This window comes from Rissa tridactyla, chromosome Z (assembly GCF_028500815.1).
Source record: "Rissa tridactyla isolate bRisTri1 chromosome Z, bRisTri1.patW.cur.20221130, whole genome shotgun sequence".
Classification (NCBI taxonomy): Eukaryota; Metazoa; Chordata; class Aves; order Charadriiformes; family Laridae; genus Rissa; species Rissa tridactyla.
This window is the reverse complement of record NC_071497.1, coordinates 37180513-37203975: the sequence shown is the minus strand read 5'-3', so window position 1 is coordinate 37203975 and position 23463 is coordinate 37180513. Positions and strand designations below refer to the sequence as shown.

The following is a 23463-nucleotide window of genomic DNA, read 5'->3' as shown; positions in this document are numbered from 1 at the left end:
GTATTTTCCTTTTGATTAAGTTGCTGGTTTGTTTTCATTAACAGTCAGATGACTGTTATGACATGATCAAAACCAAAAACTGTTACATTGAACAGAAATCCTGTAACTAATCACCTGGTAGGGTGACCATGACTATTTCCAGACACTTCCTCAGCCTCTGTAAGCCAGTGACAGATTGCAGTTATTAACAGGTCAGTGAATAAATTAATTCCAGGGCACTGGAAATTATGCTCATGAAATGAAAAGTGGCCTTGCTGACATTGCATCACTATTTCTAGACAGTGTGCTTGAACACCAAATAAATCTCACAACTTGGATGAATGCCAAAAACTAGTGACCTAGTTTCATTAGGGTGGGAAAAGACTAGCAATTGGTCCTATGAGAGCAGATTACCAAAATAACTTCACACAAAAACATTCCATAGAGAATTTTCTTGAAATCAGACATTTTCCAACCTAACAGGTCACTAAAAATCCTCTCTCCCTGCAAAATGCCACAGTCTCAGATCCATTAAAGTTTAAAGTTAAAATGCACTTACATTACTCGTGTTACATTCTGATTAAACAGAATAAATATTATCTTCTTTCCATCTCATTATGTTTTTCCATCTAATTCATAATAATTTACCACTTTTTTGTATCAAAACAACTTCTGCATTTTCAGTGAAAAAATTAACACTTCAGTCTTAAACAAAGAGTTTTTATTAATAAAAGTAAGTCTATTTTTAAATATTCACCACACAGTAATCTGCTCAGTAATCTTTGATTAAAAATTCCTTGGCTTCTCTTCAAAAAACACACTGAGTATGGATGAGCTCAACAGCTGTCGACATAATTTTTAGGAACTTACGAAGCATTGTTGCGTCTATACTAGCCCCCATTTATATGCTCCAGCTGGTACTCCAGAGCCCCACTCCCAATTTTTCGCCCCCAGTAACATCTATATTGAGATGGAAACATATTGAAGAGGGGAATCATTATAACAATACACAGTAGAAGATATTTCGTCATCTTCTTTTCATCTTTCCAAAGCCTGTTGCTTCTTGTAAATTGCTTTCCATTCACTAACCAAGTGAAGTGCAGAAGGCAAACTGAAATACCACTAGAAAACTATTGCACAGCTAAAAATCCCACAACATTCTTTTATAAGCCAGACTTGAACATGACATAGTAATGCAATGCATTAATCCCACCCAGCAATCACTGCTTACACAAGTCCTTACTACAACATGCCAATGACTTAACTGCAACTCTTCTCTGTGTGCTATGCACAGTAAGGGTCACTTGTGGAATGACTTACAAAAAAGATTTAGAATTTAAAAGACAGGAACATACTGCTCATTTAATCTCCTCAAAATTCTGCGTTTTTTGTTTCCCTCTAAATTCCCTCTGGATTCATTACTACTGAAGCAAATCCTGAAGGATGATCATAGGTTTTGTAGTTTTTACTGTGGCAAACACTGACTTCAATGGAAATTTTGACCAAATAATGACATCAAGACTTGTAACTAAGTTTTGGAAGAACATACCCATCATTTAAATTTCAAAAATGCTGTGGGATTATCAGGGGGGGAAAAGAATAAACAGAACAAAAAGACATTTCTTTAACAGAATCAATAGGGAAGTTTTAGCATCTTAATTCTTTCTCCTCCTTTATTAAAAACTTCTTAAATCCTCAGGTTTGTACCTCCAACCTGTCTTGTTTCTCTGTCAGTAACCTCCTGATCAGCATGCGTTTCTCTCTTGCACCTTCTGTCTCTGCTTCTTTGCACAATGTCTTTGTTCAAATATAACGTTTCTTGAGGGCTCCATCCCAAATATATGTACAGACTGTGGCAGTATCATAGCTAGGTTCTGTCAAACTGTAGACTTAAAAAAAATAAAGGGCAAGTGAAGGAGGGGAAGGGGGGCCACAGAAGCTGAGTCACTTAAAACCGCTTACAGTGGCTTATGAGCTGTTTGACTCCTAAGTATGAATGCTGCTTTTCTCATGTGCAAGAGTCTTGCAGGTCTTCTACACATACTTTTTATCTCAGCTTCTGCAGCTAAAAAACACATTCGGTCATCACTTTTAAAGAACTACCAAAAACTACCAAGTGATACATAATTGATCAGCTACATATGTTAGTGTCCAATGTCTCATCTTCATCATCTTGTATTAAATTCTGTCTATCACTACGCAGATTAACAAGCTCCTTAACACTACAAGGAGTATTTTCGTCACCCTTTTAACACATCTTATTTAGGGACAAAACAAGAACTAAAATGAGGAGTTTATGTTTTCTGCGCTGTCAATGCAAAGAGACAGGGGTGCTGCACAGCAATTAAGACTTCCAAAATTGCCTACACGATATGAGTAATCTTCTTCACTCCTTTTATTTTGTTGTCTTCCACTGTTCTGGTATGTTTTTCATGCACACATACAGATAGTTAGTAATGATACATTTCTACTTGATTCTGCCACTAAAAGATAAAGTTTTATTTTTCCCTCAACACCTCAAGAAATTAGAAAATAAACCACCAACCTAGATCAACTGGCTCATGTATTTTCATTTATCATTGATTTTTTAAAGTTAATAATTTTCTGTACTAGACTCTTACTTTCACCTGCTTATTTTCTCTGTCTTTCGTAACACTCCCTAAGGAGTTCTTTCTCCTTACCACTTGTGTTACCATAGAGATAGGAGGAGTAGAGAAAAAGTTGTATTAGTTTGCCAAATAGAGCATAAGTGAAGCGACAGGAAGGAAGGACACTATTGAGACAATACTTAATCTTTGTCAATGAGCTGAAGTAGCAGTGAGTCTCCTCAATACAAGAACACAAAAAGGTAATTTGACAAGAAGGTGGAGAACCTTAAAATTCAGAGCTGCTCACTATGGAAGAAGCTGAGCCTAGAACTTTGAAGCTCAGGACTTTTGTTTTAGCTCCTAGTCCACCGCAAGAGGTAAGACAAGTCAGTAGCTACTGAGTTTAATTTGTCTAATACTAAATTCCAAAACACAATTTTTTTTAATTAAAAAAAAACACACAACTTCAGTATGCCAATTTTTAAAATAAATTTTCACGCAACTGTATTTTCCATATCCAGCAATTTTTATTCTTCTCATGCCCCACCTTTCCCCAGAAACATCACTTATTAGTCTTCCTTTCGTTTTTGCATAAGCTTAAAAATAAGGAGTTGAAATACAAGAACTTTACACGAAAGCGTGCAATTGAAAGTATTTATAATGATTTTGGGCTGACAAGAGAGCCTGAGATAGACATCATGTGCTGGTTTCAGGACATGTTTGGGGATGAAAAGGGTGGTCTTTTGCAAAGTAAAAAAAGGTGCTCTTGTACAAAGTACATTAGTCTTTGTAAAACTTCCAAAATTAATTCCAAACTTTGAGCAAAGGGAAAAATCATTTCATCAAAGGCATTCATGAACTCTGATGGATCTTTATAAGTGAATACAAAACTCATTTACCCAATTAGTTGCAAGTGTGTATACAGATCATTTTAAATTGTAACTGACTTTGGAAATATAAAGGTTACTTTACCCAGCAGCATTTTAGATCATTCTTTTCTCTATTTACTTTATTCTCTCCATGTCCTTTTCACTTGAGTACCCCAAGTGAATATATCTTACTTTGCACCTATGCTATGAAATCTACTGTGAACTCCACTCATGTTGTTACAGTCTGCCTAAACTGTAGTTTCTATTCAGTGTCATACTAATCTATATATAGTGAGAAAATATAATTGCAAAAGTAAAGTTTGGGTTTCCTGTCTTTTCAAAGCTTCACTCTTTGGCTACCAATGGCACAGAAATGGACTGGAAAAGATGCAAATATGATAGTAAAACCATGCTCACTGAAACGGTACCTGAACGGGGCTTAAATCTACGTGATTTAAGGAGGACGGAAGAAACCAAACCATTTGTTACATTTTTTCATTTTTCTGTATGTACAGTATTTTACATTTTTTCACTTTTCTTTATGTATGTACTCATTCAAAAATGTGTAATCCATCAATCTCACAAAACCATTTTCAAACCAGTGAAAGCAAATGTACTTATATACCTGTAAGAATGAGGAAAACAATTGACAACATTGCTCAGGTTGTAAGAATGAATTTTAATAAAAACAGTACTCAAAAATTTAATATCAATATCAAGAACAATGTTTTGACATCCCCAAAACATGACAGAGGTCTAAAGAACATTCAATCATTGTTTGTTGCTAATGATTAATTTCTCCATAGGTGTATTATATAATCTCAGACCTTCTATGCTTTGCTTTCCAAGACCAAGAAAATTCGCTTTCTCTCCTCTTACACTTCCTCTAATATTCAACTTGGCTTCTGGGGCTTTCTTGCATCCTCGTTTTACTTCCTCCTTCCTCTGCAGCACCAGAGGACTAACTTTAACTAGATACAGTATATTGGGGATGCAGCGCTGCTCCTTATGATATTGAAATTTCTCAAACATCTGTTAATTCTGATTTGTGAACAAGATATCTCCAAATTTAGGTTAGGAAGAAATGCTCTGCAATCTCTGCTAGCAGAAACAACTAGACTGCCAGAAGTGGTCAATTTCTTACACTGCATTTGATATTTTGAATAACTTTCTATAAAACTGCAGTCACTTGGGACACTGATGATAGCCTTGGACACCTCCTTTTTCTGTAGTGTAAAACCACTAGTTGTGGTTTTAATACGGTTTTGGAAAGTGTTCTATGGCTGGCATGCAATGGGAAAAGCACAGATTGTTCTGTGGATTACCCTGCAAAGGTAAGTACTGTATGCCTCATGTAGATATAGGGGATAGTTCTGATGACATGGAGTTCTATTATCTTCTCTTCTGCTGTACGTTGCCACTACTTGCAAAGTATTCTAAGTATTCTCTTTATACAGAGAGACTGTAAATAAAATCTGCAAAAGATTAGTTTTATGCATGGAGCTTTTGCAGTGCTAGTTTTGCATGACATTTTGAAGTTTTGCCTCAACACCATCACCATTACAACTGATCATAAAGCTAGGGAGATAATGAGTCATTTGATGAAAAATCAGCTTATTTTTATTTAAGGAAAACGTAAGAACCACAATTCTCCCTAACTTACAGAAGCAGAACCAATTTACCTCCCTCTAGTAACATTCTATATATTGTGTTTAATTACTTTGAGTAAAGAGTGGATGTTTAAACATCTGTTTTCTACATTATTAGCAATTTTTTACTTCAGGCCATTCATTTAACATGACGCATAAAATAAACATTACAAAATATTAAAATGCAAATAAAGCTATCTAGACTTCAGATGATTGAAGAAAAAGTAGATAAACACCCTTAGAGCAACTAATTTGAGCATTTTACTGTATCAAATCATAATAGGCTTGTAAATGCTCATGTTAGACCTCAGTAAAAAAAAATTTAATAGTTTTTCCTAATTGTAAGGGAAGAAGAAGAAGAAAGTGCATCTTCTTGGTTGTTTCACAGTAAATAAATTTTAAAGAACAATATTGATGAAATGCTGAAGATGTTGATTCAGGAGCTTATTTGAAACTCTCTTCTATTTAATTGGGAACTCTACAATATTAAAAATCTGACACAAGACTGCGATACAGATACAGGAGAAGTAAGAGAACTCACAAGAGAGTTTATGGATTAATTGAAAAAAAGAGAAACCAACTCAAAGCTAACTGTTTCATTTTGGACTTTTTTTCCCAATCAGTCAGTCAGCTGTCACAGGGGTAAAAGCTGAATTTTAAAAAGGTAAGAAGACTCAATGTAATGAGTAAAAATATTGTCCATGTAAGAACTATGGAAACTCTATGGAAAAAGTAAAAGAGAAGACAAGAGTAGGGTAGTGAGAGTAGGAATAAAGATCGGATGGAGAAGTATAGTATTACTCAGGCAAGATGTATAAAGTTACACAAAATAAGTGGATTTTTGTTTCTAAATATCTCTGTAATACTGTACTATCAAATAGCATCTATACGCAGAAAAAAGACACTAAATGTGCGGAAGTCCTGCTTCAGAAACTACCACAAATGGTGACACTTTAATTTTTTCAGTATTTGTCAAATTCAAATATTCCTATTACTGTTGAAACTGAAGTATAGTTTCTAAAGAATATTTCAACAATATATTGTAAGGTACGTCAGATTTCAACTTGAAATGTCTGACATTTTATTTAACCTTTACACTTGGATGAATTGTACAACTACTGCTGTTAGCAAGATCACATTCTGTATGAGTTTTTCACATCTGGAAATTCCCTTGACATCGTTCTCATGCAAAATATAATATTTTTTCAGCTTTAAAATGCAACCTGTAACAGAGACCTTCACGTTGTTTTTAAAAACAAACAATGAATACTTTAAGAAATAAGGAAAATACACAATGATTACCTAAATCCAGTTTTCATTCTTACACTCATTTTCTTCCTATGCAAAGAAAACTGATTTGTCAGTGTGTTCCTCTGTCATCTTTTATAATCTTATAATCTACAAGTACTATAAATTACACACACACATTATAAAGTTTAGAAAAACAGTCAAAACAATACTATTACCAAAGTGGGAAAAGGAAATCACAGAAATACTGCCATTAAATCTCTCCCTTGCTATATCTTTTAAAGACAAAAAGCAGACCAGCCTACTATGTAACAAAGATTCAGTTTCAGCTTTGGAAAAACAGGATTCAATGTAACTTTAAGATGCAAAAAGAAGACAGGTTATTTACAAAGACTTTTTAGAAGATTTAACAGAGATTTTTTTAATTTTTTTTTTTAAAGTCTTCTTGGTAAAACATGCTTTTAAACTGAATGCTGTCAAGGAAAGCATGATTGTAGGGATCGTGTGCTGGGTTTTTATTTTACCTTTAAACAGTGGAAGACAGCTCTGTACTAAAGTAGTGGGGTTTTGGGGAGGAGCAGGGAAGAAAAAAGGCAAAATTTGTTTTGATGAGCTGAATGAAGCCTTGCTAATTAAAATGTCTTTATAAACAAAACCAGAAAAAGGAGTGACAGCTGTAAGCACACAAGCCAGTAGCTACAGTTTTAATCTAGCCAGGTCGAATTATCTGCTGACACAAGTGTATTAATTTCAATGAAGTTCCATTTTTTTTGTCTTTTTTTTTGTGGAAACGTAATTATTGATATATACCAATACCTCAGCTTTACATATGAAACTTTCACAGAAAAAAAAAGCATACAGAAAACCCAAATTATTTTTTATATATAAACCTATCTTTCCTAGTCCTTATTATCACAGAATATTTTCCCTAGTACAGCCAATGATATCTCATTCTAGTAACAAAGTAAGAAAGTTTACGTATGTTGTTTACAAGCATTTTTATCTTCTCATAACAGATCTATTACTGAGTGGTATACAAATAAGATACTAACAAATAAAAGCAGATCTGCCAGCAAGGTATCATCTATCAATTGCAGGCCCAGTATAAGATCCATTGTGAAAGTCTAGAGATAAACAACAGAAATAAAAAATGGGTGGAGATAGCTTTAAAACATTACACAGCAGAAAAGCAAAGGACTTCAGATACAAATGCTCCAGAACACAATTTTCAGCTAAGGAGAAACTTGTCACTGTGAAACCCTTTTTTTGCAAGTTGAAAGACACCAGAAACCACATTCAATTAATGAAAGAGGTTTGCTTTCATTTTACTTCAGTCTGGGAAATAAAAACAAAGAGAAGGAATATGATTTCTGTGTAAAAAAGACTCTTCCTACGTTATGCTGAGTTCTGTACAGACTACAGCGTTACACAGAAAATAAGTTGTTTAAACAGCTTTTTGACTAAGAGATCCAAAAAATGAACTCCTTTTAGCAACAAGCAACTTTGAGAAAGACTCTGGCTGATAAAAAGCATCTCCTTAAACTGAAGAACTAATAAAGTCTGTTTTCACTGGGAAATCCTGTCTCATACAAATCTTTGCTGTCCAGAGAGAGGAGTATTCTGACTGAAACATTTTCCACAGCTAGGACATCCACAATGCCTCCCTCCTGTGCCCACTCTTTCATGCCCAATAATAGGTTAGTTCGTGCTGAAACTTTTCATCTGAGGACAATAAAATTTTCCCTTCATCTAACGACCTACTTGTAATAAAATTCTAGGGACCATCTTTTTTCACAACCAATATCCTGTAGTCAAATTAAACCACAACTGGCCAACCCCAAGTTCATAGGGAAGAAAAGTGAGGAAAAGAGGGGATGAACAGACAAACAGACAGTCTGACATATATGCCTGTTGTGGTGGCATAAGACTGCTTGTGCAATGAATACTGATTGGCACAGTTTTTTAGAAAACAAAAATCGTCAATATTCATTCTCAGGTAACTTCCCCAGCACCGAGTTACCAAGTCGTCTTCTCTCTGTTACACGCTTCCTCTAGTTCTCTGAATCTTGACTTCCTTACTAGAAGTGGGATGTAGTGAAGAGGAAAAATGGAAAGATTTTTTACCTTCCCTAGATCACAGTCTGGCAACTAAGGCTTTTTTCATAGTGGTAAGAATTGGATTTAAATTTCCAAAGGTAGAAAAATCAATCTTTCTCCCTCCCAACCTAAGCAGACGGTCTGTGCAAAAAGCTTTTGTATAAAAGGAGGCACTGCTGTCACCCCACTTGGTCTTGCTCTGCTGTCTGCCATGGATGAATTTTCTGAGGAGACTCACCTGCTACCACAGGTAAGGCATGCTCTACAAATGCCTACCTGGTTAAGACTCTCAGCAGACATAGAAGAAACAATTAATTTTGGTATATTAACCAGGATTCAACTAACTGTTGCTCAATCTTGGACTACAAAACGTTGCAGTACTTCTATACATATTCAAAAGCAATATTTCTCAGAGCTGGGAAACATATGTTAAAACTGGTTGGTCACCAGACAGCAGGTAGTGCAGGAGCATTGGTCCTTTTGATGACCCCGTTTCAAAATAAGATGGAATGAAACAACATAAAACAAGGTCCAAAAGCTCATAGCCGATCTGCCCTGAATCTATATTTTAATAATATTAAATTCTAATAACTGTCTTCTAACATAGCTTTTTGAGTGCAGCTTCCCGGGTTTTTAAAAAAAGTGAACAGAAAATAAGGAAGTTCTTCATACAGCCTCAGACACCCACATTAATCATCATCCAAGTTAAGATCTCTACATCTGTCATGTACTCATGGCAGCTGATGGAGCAGAATAAACACGGTAGTAGCTCCAAGGGACCTACTTCAAAGAAGAAACACATTTTGCCAGTGTGTTTCAGAGGTACTAGATGGCAGTAAAAACCTAATTGAGGTCTTTTAATGGCTACAGCTGTTTTCAGCTCCACCTGAAGTAAACACTGTAAGAAAATATTCCATTAACCCACGAAGCCTATGATTCAAGTGGGCTTCTCTACCTAAATGCAAAATTCCTTCACTCATTCTTCACTTTCTGGTGACACAAAGCATGGTCTGTTACTATTTGGATGACAGGAGCCAAAAAGGGTTGAAACATTGTCATTGCTCAAGAGGACTGCTGCAAGTACAGGCTGATCAGGCAAAAGTTGTGATAAGCTCTAATACACTTGGCAAAAATAATCCTCAGAAAGGCTGATAGGAATAGGGAAAAAACTGATCACTGAACTTACCCCAAAACATTTCAAGTTTAAAAGGTATTGTAACATGGTGAAATCTGTCACATTTTCAAGAAGTTGAAGACATATGCCCAGATCATTATTTTAGGATGAGAAAACAAACGTTTTTCAAACCTCAGCCTTTCAATAACAATAAAACATTCTGAATTAAACTCATAATGAGTCAGTCATGTAACATTTCAAGGTGAAAGCATTAGAAGTTTGAAACATCTATAATTAACTGAACATAAGGAAACATAAGACAGCCTAAATAAGCTGAATACTGAGAATACATGGAGAACTTGATCTGAATTTATTGAACTGCAGAGCATTTCTCCAACAGTCTCCTGCAGAATTCCTTAGGAGGGGGCAGAATGGGAGGACAAAGGGAAAAAAATTGCCAACAAAGATAAACAACATAATTTTCTGTCTTTTTCTTCACTAGGACTTATTGTCAACGCACATTATTTCATGAGAACACCACCAGAAGGAAATGCATTCTAAAAATCATCTACACTATTATCTTTATCCACTGCTAAAAAGAGACCAGTCATCATAATTCAGTTTTCCTTATGTAAAATGTATCTCTGACCACAAAGAAAAAGAGACAGGGAGAAAGAATTGGCTGAAGTCACAATTCAACAATAACCATAATAATAGAGCATTTGAAATTGCACAATAATTGCCTAGATTAGTGATAGGATGGGATAGATCTTACACAAAGTTCATACCAGTGCTCCCATTATGATGGTTCTTACTGTCCTCTCTACATGAGCCACAACGGTATCCAACTAAAATTTGATACAGTGTTTTCAAAATAAATTCCACCAATTAGAAAGAAAACAGGGGCAAATAAAGGGTATAAAGTTCCCCTGAACTTCCAGAAATGAAGGCCAAAGGTAGGTGCGGGTCACAGGGATGCACTTGTTTTCGAGTTATTGCCCTTTCCCCAGAAAGGCAGATATCTTAATTCAAGTGACAACTATTTATCCATAAAATAAAAACAAAAGGTTTCATAACACAAAGACCTCTCAAACATTATTCATTATCTAACTTCCATTCACCTTGAATCCAGGAAGAGTGAGTCAACTGGCCTTCCAAATAGAAAAGAGGTTTATGACCCCAAAACTCTCAAGAAATGTTGGTAAAACATATACTTTCAATTTTTAAACTCTTTACAACCAATTTACAAGCAGCATGACAACAGAATTTGAATCCTAAAGTACTAGATGTTACGTAAAAGTGGATCATTATTTAAATTACCATTTTTGTACACTGATAGTTAACTCCCACCTTTTTTCCTAGTCTGATCCTTAGCAAAGTTATTCAGCTTTCAGATCAAGACATCAAATGTCATTTACAGAATCACTCAATACTTAGTTAATGAAGACTTTGATTAAAAACATAATATACAAGTGCCACTCCCTAAAAATGAGAAATACATTTTTTAATTATTTTTTGGTAAGTAATATAAGCCATAATCTTTACAACAAGATCCTTAATAGAACTATAAAAATAAGAAGAAATTCGTAAACAACAATCCAAAATCAAATATCAAGAGCATGTGTTATTTAGTTATCCGTGGTAACAAAAGCAAAACATTCATACCTGCACCGGGAATGATTGCCAACTTTGTTTCAACTAGGCCCATTTTAGCAGAAGAGGCTAAAACACAGAATGTAAATGGGTTCTTACTATAATGTATAGGAAAAAAAACTTTGGAAAATATGTAATAATGACCTACAAGATTGTTACATGTCCTTCATAAAGAACAATCACTTAGAAAAAAAGAAATTGTTTATGAATATCTTTAAATAGATTCAACTGATCTGCTTTTAGTAAAAGATCCAACTACTCCCATCAAGGCAAGTTCTGTACTTTATTAAATTTCACATAGCAAGTAAGCAATTACAGTAAGTAACAGAGACTTATTCGCAAAATTTAAAATACTAACAGAAAAAGACTGTTACTGTTTAACGTCTTAAAATGGGGTAGAATGTTGTATCTGGTTATTATGAATTCTCTAAGGGTCAAACAGTTTTATATACCCTAAGTTACTGGCAACTGTTCAGAACCAAGTTTCCGTTTACTTTCCACCAAATGGCTTTACAGTTCTGACAGCTGGATAGGTCAAGGCTCCTCTTTTCAAGTGCTGTTGTCATTTTTCTTTTATAACAGCTTAATTGCTTGTGTAATAGTACTGTCACTAACAACTTTTGCTTTTTCCCTGCAACCTGTTTAGATAAAATCAAATCTCCATCTAGAACACTTCAAATACAGAAGAGGAGAATACTTTAACCATGAAATAAAGTATCAAAACAACTACATAAGCCTTCCAGCAATACTGATAAAATGAAGGTCATAAGAATAAACCAAAACATGTAACAAAAACAATCCAGCTATCAGTAGTAAGTTGTTTGATATTAAACATTAGCAAGTACTTAGACAGGTTTCTGCTAAAACTCTTTAAAATAATTGGTTATAAACAACACCAAGTACAAAATGAGTTTTATAAGATTGTTGCCAAAACAAGGATTAGTCAAGCCATCTGCAACACTAGTAATCCTATGTTCTATAAACAGAAATCAGACCTACCTGCCACTCTTATATCACAGGCTAACGCAAGTTCTAGGCCACCACCTAATGCAGCTCCATCTATTGCAGCAATAGTAGGTACAGGCAGATTAGCTGAAAAAGAAAGCACCAATTAACACTGGCCTCATAAAGAACATCTCTGAAACACCGTTTCATTAAATTTTGTTCAAAGTAGTCATGCTATACGAAAAAAGTTTCATAAAACAAAGTGGGTCCAAAAATTGATTGCTCAGTAACACTGTGGCAAAAAACCCAACCATCCCTCTGGACCGCTCTGTGGCTGAATGCGTTTGCAAACCTTCTTCTCTAGCTTCTGCTTACTTTTGACAAAAATCTGAATAGTAAATGCCAAAAACATCCGTTGCAGAACTAGGCAAAAAACAAAACAGGAATACTTAAAAAAGGCAAATACACCAACAGTCCCAGTTGAAATACAGATGTCTTATCACGTGATGCTAGCATAGCTGCAAGCTCTCTGTGTCTTAATGTTCCCAGAGGTGGTGTGGCCACCAGTACTGCCCCTATTCTCCTGTACAGCAGAAGCTAACAGCTTAATGGAATGCGGGAAAGTTTTCAGTCTGATAAACAGCTGCACTTGCTGCCAGGACACATAACAGGTAGCAGTGCTCCAGAGGTCTTTGTGACCATGGCATGGCTTGTATTTAACTTATCATCAGTGCTCTGACACAGGGAAGTCATTTAAAAATTCAGCTTAAAGTACTACTCCTCAACTCAAACGAGTCTTCAGCACAAACTCGAAGAAGTTTGATGAAAAATGTATTTTTTACTTGAGATATAAACTTGTGTATTACAGCTTTAATTATATTTAACATAACATTTACCACAAGCTATCAATAATTTTAAGCTATACTCAAACAATATCTAAGTGGTACATTTTTGCTACTAAAGTTCCAAAGATAGTCAAAAGCAATTCATTAGCTGAACACTTTTGTGTACAGCTTGTTGAAAGGTTAAACCAGCTCTTGACAGCGATAGTTTTGTCTGCAGACACTAAAAAAGTATTTTCTTTGCTTTAATGTTTCAGCTACTTGAATTCAATGACCAGTTTGTCCAGTCTTAGTTGGAAATTGAAAAATAAAAAAAAAAAAACTGCTGCCAAAATATAAATGAAAATGAGGTGTGAAAAGGAGGTTCTCTCCCTCTAAAATCTGGACGGGTAATGTGACTAAAAATTATTAATTTAATGTATTAATTACAAGTAATACTTCCTTTCTTTAGTGAACTATTTAGTCCTAAATTGCTGTAAACTGTTCCAGAAGTTGTGCTGCCTAGCTTACCTCTTTCCTTTCTGACAGATACACTTCAGATAACTTCATTATTTTAAAAAGATCAATTAATGTATAGTAGCATGAATAAATCCGTATACAAAGAGGTAGTCACCCACGGGCTAACAAAGTATCAAATTAAACAAAAGGCTATTTTTAGCCACAAATCAACATCCTTTTATGGTTAACAAATAATGAAAATACAATTGTCTTTAAGAAAAGAACAAAAATTTACCAATGCTTTTCAAGACTATAACATGCTTTAAATCAAAGTCCCTTGGTTGCTGGTTTAGATCATGATTAAAAGCGATTATCTGAATCAATTCTAACACCAAAAGAGACTACTGATTACTGTCGCAACATCAAGCACTTGGAGTCACTTAGAAGAGACAAGGTATCCATCGTATTCGCCATCTACCAAAGAAGGCACAGCAGACCGAGGAATAGGAGTAAAATCTGTTCTTTCTCTATTTATTTTTTCAGTTACATAGGAAGGCAAGAAAAGGATGCAACTCTCATTTCCAGCATGGCCAGGTTGCTGACCAAAACTCATAACCCTCATAACCATCACCATAACCAATTTGACAAACAGTCTTGCAATCCAAGTTCAAGGCTGATACAGCTAACATTTCTCTAAAAGGAATCTACCTGCCTTTGCCATAGGTAAATCAAAAATAATTTGCCTGAATATGAAAGTATAGTCATTAATACTGTAGTTTTCAGCAGTTACTGCCTGCATGTATGTTCCATTTCTCAGAGTCTAGGAAACAGTATCTGGAGCACTATTTAGACAACTTTTGCAGTACTCACAGTACAGCGTGGTGCAGCTGAAATGCTGGTGGGAAGGGATGCCATCCAGAGGGACCTGGACAGACTTGGGAGTTGGGCCCATGTAAACCTCAGGAAGTTCAACAAGGCCAAGTGCAAGGTCCTGCATGTGGGTCGGGGCAATCCCAAGCACAAATACAGGCTGGGCAGACAATGGACTGAGAGGAGCCCTGAGGAGAACGACTTGAAGGTGTTGGTGGATGAGAAGCTCAACATGACCCAGCAACTTACACTCACAGCCCAGAAAGCCAACCACATCCTGGGCTGCATCAAAAGAAGCGTGGCGAGCAGGTTGAGGGACATGATTCTGCCCCTTTACTCTGCTCTGGTGAGACCTCACCTGGAGTACTGCATCCAGCTCTGGGGTCCCCTACATAAGAAGGACATGGATCTGTTGGTGTGAGTCCAGAGGAGGACCACAAAGATGATCAGAGGGCTGGAGCAACACTCCTATGAAGACAGGCTGAGAGAGTTGGAGTTGTTCAGCCTGGAGATGAGAAGGCTCCAGGGAGACCTTATAGCAGCCTTCCAGTACCGAAAGGGGGCCTACAGGAAAGATCGGGAGGGACTCTTCATCAGGGAGTAGAGTGATAGGTCAAAGGGTAATGGTTTTAAACTGAAAGAGGGGAGATTTACATCAGATATTAGGAAAAAAGTCTTTATTCTGAGGGTGGTGAGACACTGGAACAGGTTGCCAAGAGAAGTTGTGGATGCCCCATCCCTGGAAGTGTTCAAGACCAGGCTGGATGGGGCTTTGAGCAACCTGGTCTAGTGGGAGGTGTCCCTGCCCAGGGCGGGGGGGTTGCAACTAGATGATCTTTAAGGTGCCTTCCAACCCAAACCATTCTATGATTCTATGACTCTACTCCAAGGCAGACTATTTCAATATGGTAAGTAACTTCCAGATATAGCTATGGTACAATTCAAGTAGGCTATCGCACCCAGAAATGAAACTTACGGAAAGAATATTATAAAATAGCTTGGTTTCAAGAATTACAGGCAGGATTCCTATCAAGAAATAGTAAAATTCATAATTCAAAAAGGAGAAAAAACAATTTGATACCATATGTCAGAATCACCACTTCCCAAGGATACTAATTTTAATGGATAACCTGATGTGGAAGTTGACCATGAATGAAAGGCAAAATACAATTTTTTTTTACAATAGTTATGTGCACACATATCAAAAGAAAATTAATCCTTTTAACACATTCTTTTGAAGCATCAGAAAAAGCAATACAGAAATAAATTAACAATTCCTCTGGATTGTAAACTGAGTTTCTAAGTCACTAGAACTTATTACCAAGGGTAAAGCTTCTTGGAATATTCATATTTTGCAGCACAAGAGGCATTTGTTCATGTTTATCTGCACAAATTTAATACACAACTGCCAAAACTGTTAAGCTCCTAACAAAAACAAAGATGATGTTTGACAAATCCTGCCCTGTAGACTTCACTGTGTTGTATGTACTCAAATTTTAAGAACAATACGTAAATAGACAAGTCAACCTTCACAATGATTCTACATAAATAAATAACACATAAAAATTTCAGGCCATTGTTGTACTACTAATCATTAGTGCTAGATTCTGTATTTGATACAGGTTTATCAATGTGCGATCATGAGCTCCACAGTAAAGTACACAACAGGAATTAGAAATATATATCAAAGAAACAAAGCAATTAAACTAAATTAGAGTGTACAACACACAAACAAGAGTAGACCATGTATATACACAGGTTAAAGTTCTTAGAAGTAGTTAAAAAGAGATTAAATAATAAGCAGCATTAAACTGCAATCAGAGAATTGCACGGAAGTACTGTAGTAGAGCAAACTGGGGAATATGAAGGACACTAAAAATAAGCCAGTTCATAGAATGAATTCATAAAGGATTACTTCACACATCTATTGTATTGTAAAATACACTGCATATTCTATATATACACTTCCATTTTGCATATAAAACAGGTGTCCCACGCAAAAGCTGATACTCGTGTCCTAATATAGCAACAATGCTTAATATCACAGAAAATGAAGGTTCTAAGTACAGAAAAGAAAAAGAACAACCCATTTCAGTACATATTAGTCCTAAATCAGCAACAGAGCCAGATACAAGACAACACCACACTTCTGTATTTGAGATGACAAGAGTAGAAATGAAGTTTGGACTAGCTGAAGAGGAGACAAACATGAACAAACAGATCAAAATAATTTTTATGTATTATTTGAGGAATAATCTGTTAAAACAGAAGGTGATACAACCTGTATAAAAGGATGTTTATTAGCCATTCAAGACACGATACAGGTGGAGTGACCAACAGGTAAACTGAAGAACTAAGAAATTATTAACATCCAAAAAACTTCAGTAAGAGAAACTAAACATAATAACACGAGACAGCTAGTTAAGTCCAATAAATCATAAAAAGCTCAAACAAAGGTTAGAGAAGATGATATACAGCAATATAAAGAAGTGAGCCTGCTTCCTACTCTGTAGTAACTGTGGATCTTCAGCTCAATTTCAGAAATGCATTCCTGGTAAATATATATTTTACGTAGTTTCAGATTAGGCTGACCAACAGCTTCTTATAGTCTTGTGATGCCTCCTGCATTCCTGTGACACACCATTACTGAAAGACGTAAAGAGTAGGGTAAGTTAAACTCTCCCATGATTATGTCCATCTGACTAGTACAGAATGTTCAGCAGGAGGACTTTGCATTTAAGCACATAAAAACACATGTAACATGCAGGAAGCAATCCCAAAGAATCACAACTATTTTGAAGCAGGTAATTGTTATTTCACCTATAAGTGACTTTCCACATGATGTCCACTGCTGGTGACTAACAAGGGATTTCCTTTCTGCTTAGAGATGAGCGATGATGATGAACAAAAGATGAGATTATGAATACAGGCAACAGGATTTGACCAAGAAATAGTTTCTCAGATGTGTGTCACAAAGCCCACACAGGTGATTCATACATTGCAGACACTGACATGCACCAAATAGAAAGTAGAAGTTGCCCGGATTCTATTGACCTGAATTGTATGTGACTATTTAGTCCTCTGACTAATTCATTAAAAAAGTTCTTACAAAATTATAGATACGTAAGATAATATCTGAGAGGAAACTGAATTACACTTCATACCTTCTTAGTAACTATCAACCAGCCTTTTTCTATTCTTGCACAACCCCATTTTCTCACTATTGACAGACAATAAAACAGTCTGATCAACTAGGAAAAATCTACTTTCTGCAGATACTGGGGAAGAAGAAAGGAAGAAGGAAGGAAGAAAGCAAAAGCCCAGATAGAGTTAAATCTGGCCAGGGATGTCAAGGGCAACAAGAAAACTCTCTGCAGGTATGTCAGTGATGAAGACTAGGGAAAATGTGGGCCCTTGCGGGAAGGAAATAGGAGACCTGGATACCCAGGTTATGGAGAAGCCTGAGGTACTGAATGACTTTTCTGCCCCAGTCTTTACCAGCAAGTGCTCTTGTGACATCACCCAAGCCACAGAAGGCAGAGACAGGGACTGGGAGAATGAGGAACCATCCACTGCAGGACAAGAACATCTGAGGAACCTAAAGTTGCACAAATCCATGGGACCTGGGACCTGATGAGGGTCCTGAGGGAACTGGCAGATGATGTTGCTAAGCCACTATCAATCATATTTGAGAAGTCGTAGCAGTTCCCACTACCTGGAAAAGAGGAAACATAATACCCATTTTTAAAAAGGGAAAAAAGGAAGACCCAGGGAACTAGACGCTGGTCAGTCTCACCTTTGTGCCCAGCTAGATCATGGAGCAGATCCTCCTGGAAACTCTGCTAAGGCACATGGAAAATGAAGATTCATCATCTTCATGGCCCTTCACTGGACTCTCCAGAAGGTCCATCTCTCTCATACTGGGGAGCCCAGAACTGGGCACAGCACTCCAGCAGTGGCCTCACCAGTGCTGAGGAGAAGGGAAGGATCACCTCCCTCTACCTACTGGCAACACTCCTAAGGCAGTCAGTCAAGGATACCGTTAGCCTTCTTTGCTACAAGGGTACAGTAATGTCTCATGCTCAACTTGGTGTCCACCAGGACCCGGAGGGCCTTTTCTGCAAAGCTGCTTTCCAGATCTTTAGCCCTCAGCATGTACTAATGCATGGGATTGTTTCTCCCCACATACAAGACTTTGCACTTTCCTTTGTTGAACTTAACGAGGTTCCTGTCGGCCTATTTCTCCGGGTTGCTGAGATCCTTCTGAATGATGAGACAACCCTCAGGTGCATCAGCCACTCCTTCTGCTTTTATATCATCAGCAAACTTGCTGAGGGTACGCTCTGTCCCATCATCCAGATCATTAATCATGTTGAGGAGGACTGAACCCAGTATTGGTCCGTGGTGTGCACACCTCTGGCTAGTGGCCTCCAAGCAGACTTCATGCTGCTGACAGCCAGCCTCTGGACCCATCTCTTCAGCCAATTTTTAATCCACTCCACTGGTTGCTCATTCAGTCCATGCTCATCAGTTACTCTGTGAGAATCTTATAAGAGACAGTGTCAAAAGCCTTACTGAAGTCAAGGTAAACAATATCCACTGCTCTTTCCTCATCTACCAAAGCAGTCATTTCTTCATAGGTTATAACGCTTGTTAAGCATGATTTCCCTTTTGTGAATCCATGGTGACTACAATTGATGACTTTCTTGTCCTTTGTGTGCCTGGAAGTAGTTTGCAGGATTAGTTGTTCCAGCACCTTCCAAATGCCAAATTTTAATTTACAGATAAGAAAGCTCCCTCTCTGTTTCTTTGTACATTTATTTTAAAATAGTAACGATAATGGAGCCTTCGAATTCATAAAAAGAATGGTCACATGCCCCAAAAATGTCTAAACACAAGTAAAAATGTATTTGCAGATTGCATAATTGGTGGGTCAACAGTTAGGAAAGCAAGAAAGAAGAAACATAAGTCACATAACAATGTACTTATTTACATCCAGTTTCTCTTTAGTGAATATTTCAACTAATAATAGCTTAAAAATGCGTAACACTGCAAGCCTACAGGCTGATTCCCACACCAACAACATTGAAAGAAAAGTTTGAGATCTGTTACTTTACAGAGTTTCTTTACTAACTCGAAATCCGCAAGTTTTCTAGTTACAAGGTAGGAAAGAGTTTTCAAAAGGCCACAGATCTAAATTGGAATTTTGAATCAGCATTAGTGATTATTTAAAAATGCATACTAACTTGCTGTAATAACTGGGAAAGGATTTTTAATTTGATTTTAAAACAACTAAGTTTATACCTACATATTCATGTCTTGTAACTGGGAACAGACTTCTCTTCCACCTGTTTGCTATCCAGATTTTTGATCTCTCTTGGTGATGTTGCTCTTGAGCATAAAATTCCAATTTTTCCCTTCAAAAAATAAAAGGCCATAAACTATGCACCTTGAACAGCAAGTTGAGGCAGTCACTGGACAATTACGATAACTGAAATATTCTTTACATTAAGAACATTTTAATCACAAAATTACAGTTTCACATAAGTTAATTTATGTCATAGGAAATCAAGAAAAATAACTGCAACACAATATCATATCTTGATTTCATCTCTTGGGATCTTTTCCTGGAGAACAATAATAACATTAAGATGGCACACGAGCTTTGCACTTGGACAGCAATGTCAGTTGCGTTTCAGGCATTCACCTTGCCTTGTAAAATCTGTTATCAACTCAGTGACTGCAACAGTTTGCTTGCATGTTCAATAGCAAGCACTGCCATCAAAAAAGGCCTTTCTGTGGGGAAAACAGCTAACAGAAACTAAATACTTCAACAAGCACCTCCATCCATTCTATAATACTATGAAAACCAACCAATGTATGTAGCAATGTATGAAAGCAGCTAAGAGAGACTGTCAAATCTTCCTATATGAACTTGGAGGCAAAGAAGATTGGTCAAACCATTTTTGTGCAAGGCAAGTAATGAAATGCTACAAAGCTTTACCTGTCATAATTGCAAAAAGAATGAAAAAGTGGTTACTCAAAGTAACTTCTGTATTTACATATGTTTTAAAAATATCTCCATCTGCAAAAACATGACCACACTGTTAAGTCTCAAAGGTCTACTTGTGGTTTTGGATACACGCAATTCTTTTCCATCCACTTGCTGGTTACGATTGTGAAACGCTTTTAGCTACCCTCTAATTCCTGTGCTTCAGATAAGAAGCTTAATAGACTGTTAATGTTGATAGATTTATTTGAACATTATTATCTTCGCTTTAATACCTTCAAAGTTCAGGCAGACAATCAATAGCAAGAAAGAGCTGCTTAAAAAAATATATTTTTAGTAGTTGTAAAGAAATTTTGCTTTTTAATCAAAATGGTTACTACACATTGCTTACAGTTGATCATTAAGCCAAAGATATTAGTAAAGTTTATCTTCCCTTTATTATGATAGTAGCTAAAGGGTTTTCTTAAGACATCTCCCTCAATCCCATTAATTTCCTGATTTCCTCACTCTTATAAATGACCTGGAAAAAATATTCTTGAATTGACAAAGAAATACTTAATATAGAAATATTTTGTTCTTAATTTTAAAATTTTCTATTTTGTACTTTATTATTGACAGTTAATAGGGACAGTGTGTTTTACATTCTTGATAATATAAATGAAAAATTAAAATAATTTCTTATATTTCTTATCCTTACTAAGTACATTTAAGAACTTACTACTCATACAAATAGAATAGCACGTATTCAAGCACTGAATTTACAAAACAAGAAGTCAATGCCAAAGGTAAATTATTTCAGTCACACCTTTACATTCTACTTCTGTGCAAGTTTTTTTCTTTCTTAAAGAGCACATAAAATAAAATTTAAACAACAGCACAACTATAATGTCCAATGGGACACGTTTTTCACCTTTTTATTGTCATCTTGTTTGATTTACAGTATGAAGATAACACATACTCTAGTAACAGTAGCATTCTTGTTTGACACAACACAAAATCCCACGGACTGTGACCTTTTAGCTGAACATTTCTAGAATTTTTCTCCTGTATCTATTTTCAGTAGTATTCCATATACTTACATTCTGCAGCCTAGTGCTAAAATATCTTTATTTCTAAATTAGGTTAATGTATTGAGTAATAGTTTCAGTCAATTCATTCACTGAACACTACAGAGGAAACACGCCCCAATGTCTCACAGCAAGCATAAATTATTTTTTTAAATAAACTAGCTTGGTAATATCATTAAAGCAACACATACCTAGGCAAAAGCCGTGTTCAATACAAGACTTGAACATGTTATTCTGAAGTCAAGGCCTATTGCTGGGCCCAAGCAATGAGCTCAGGATTTCTTCGATAGAAGAGCAGCATAATACTTTCAGTACCATGCCAGGAGTTGTTGCCCTTTGAATACCAACTGGTTCTAGGAACAGAGCCAGAGGCTGAGACAGGCAAAGCAAAAGAGCTAACAAACTATTCCTTCTCATTCAGGGATAGAAACATGCAATTTCAAACCTGAACAGTGCGAGGAAAGGGTAGCATTTCCCAACGCATCAAACATACACAATGTGGCTCCCTAGAAAGGGAACAGAAGTCTTGGACAGCAAGTCATACTTGGAAGCCTGTTTTTAACAGTCAATGTGCAAACTGGCTATGCTGCTCACAATAAAGCATTTGAGCAAGTATCACCCGTCTTTTGGTACAGTTACTTTTTGAGGGAGGAAAACTAAAGAGCCATATCCAGAGCACAGACTCTTCCTCACAGAACAGCATTTGGAATTACTAACAGTAGGAAAACTACATGACAGCTGAGGCTATGTTAATTTTTGTCAAGGCTATACAGCAGTGCCAGGGATCAAGACAATGAATCAACAACGCAAAGCCATCTTCTTCCCTGATCTTCAGACCTATAACGAAGGAAAATCAGCTCATCCTAATATTCAGGTCCTCCATGCCTGTATCTTTTTTGTAACAGTTTTTAGAAAGTTATTATTATGGGGAAAAAAATGTATTAGCAATTGTGGAAGCAATGCTGTCATAGAAATAGCTAATAAACATCTTGGTAGAGAAGTTTAATGTTGCATTCATTGCCTCTATAATGGTACAGAGATTAGCATTGTGTTTTTTAATTAAAAACAAACCAATGCAATTTGACAAAGCCCATAATTTCAGCTCTGCAAGGACAGTACTGTCTATTTAGGAAACAGACAATACTTAGTCAAAGGGTATCTAAAATTAATTCAATGTGAAGAGAAGCAGTAAATCTAATACTGCAAAACAACCAAGAGCTCAGCAAAACGTTCAGAACGCTAGCAGTCTTGGACTGTATTAGGTATGCTCTACGCTTATCTGAACAGGCAACAACAGAAGACAGTAACGGAAATACTGTGCCAAAATCTCCCTCACTGTCAGCAACGAAGGGATACATGATGGCTGCTAAGCACAGCACAGCTAGCTGTAAATTTGTCCTTTTTCAAATTTAATAGCTACCTATGATATTTCATTCAGCTTCCCAGTGAAAGCTTTTTCAAGTTATAGCCTGTATCTGCTCTTCGCTAAAAGAGTAACACACAGTTCCTCTCACTGGATTTCCGAACTAGAGCACTCCATCTTTGCTGCACAGATTTACCCCCAGCAAACAGATGGATTTGGTCAATGTTAAATAAGCAGTCACCTCTCTGAGTAGTAACCACGTCTGGAGTGTTCATTACTAAACCAGGATTTTTAGTGTTAACCAAAGCTCCACAGAAGACCCAGAAACTCAAATAGTAAAATAAGGCACTGCACTGACCCCTTCAATGATCATTGTTGCCTATTTTTGATACTTCACAATGGGAAGGTAGGGTGGCAGTTAGCAAACTATAAATCAATTGGAACTTTTGTAATTCCAGTCCCACTCTTGGGGCCTCTGAGATGAAGTTCAGAGAGCTTACGTCCAGAACTAAACTGTAGCATATAATGCGGCACAACCTAAGAATTTCCAAGGATGTGTGATCTTCAATAGTCAAAAAATAAACTTTTTGGAGAAGTGAATGTTCTCCTGAAGGATGAACAAGACCACTTTTTTAGGTAAATTAAAAGTTTGGTGATGACTGAGAGAAGCCAGAAGAACAGAAAAATTGCTAAGGAGGAAACAAAATGTATCTGTAAATATAAAGTTGTAT

The 23463-nt window shown here is 36.4% G+C and overlaps 1 protein-coding gene across 3 annotated transcripts in view; it reads right to left on the bottom strand.

Moving 5' to 3' along the window:
- The window catches only part of AUH (AU RNA binding methylglutaconyl-CoA hydratase), a 115296-nt gene that overhangs the window by 53229 nt on the left and 38604 nt on the right, over positions 1 to 23463 (bottom strand). For all 3 annotated transcript variants that reach the window (XR_008463920.1, XM_054186743.1, XM_054186744.1), the window contains 2 exons: positions 12197 to 12289; positions 11210 to 11266 (listed from right to left, as the gene is read on the bottom strand). Coding sequence is in view for 2 of the 3 variants with exons in the window: in XM_054186743.1 (XP_054042718.1) it covers positions 11210 to 11266; positions 12197 to 12289 (150 nt within the window). In the remaining variant the exon portion in view is untranslated. The remainder of the gene's footprint in view (positions 1 to 11209; positions 11267 to 12196; positions 12290 to 23463) is intronic.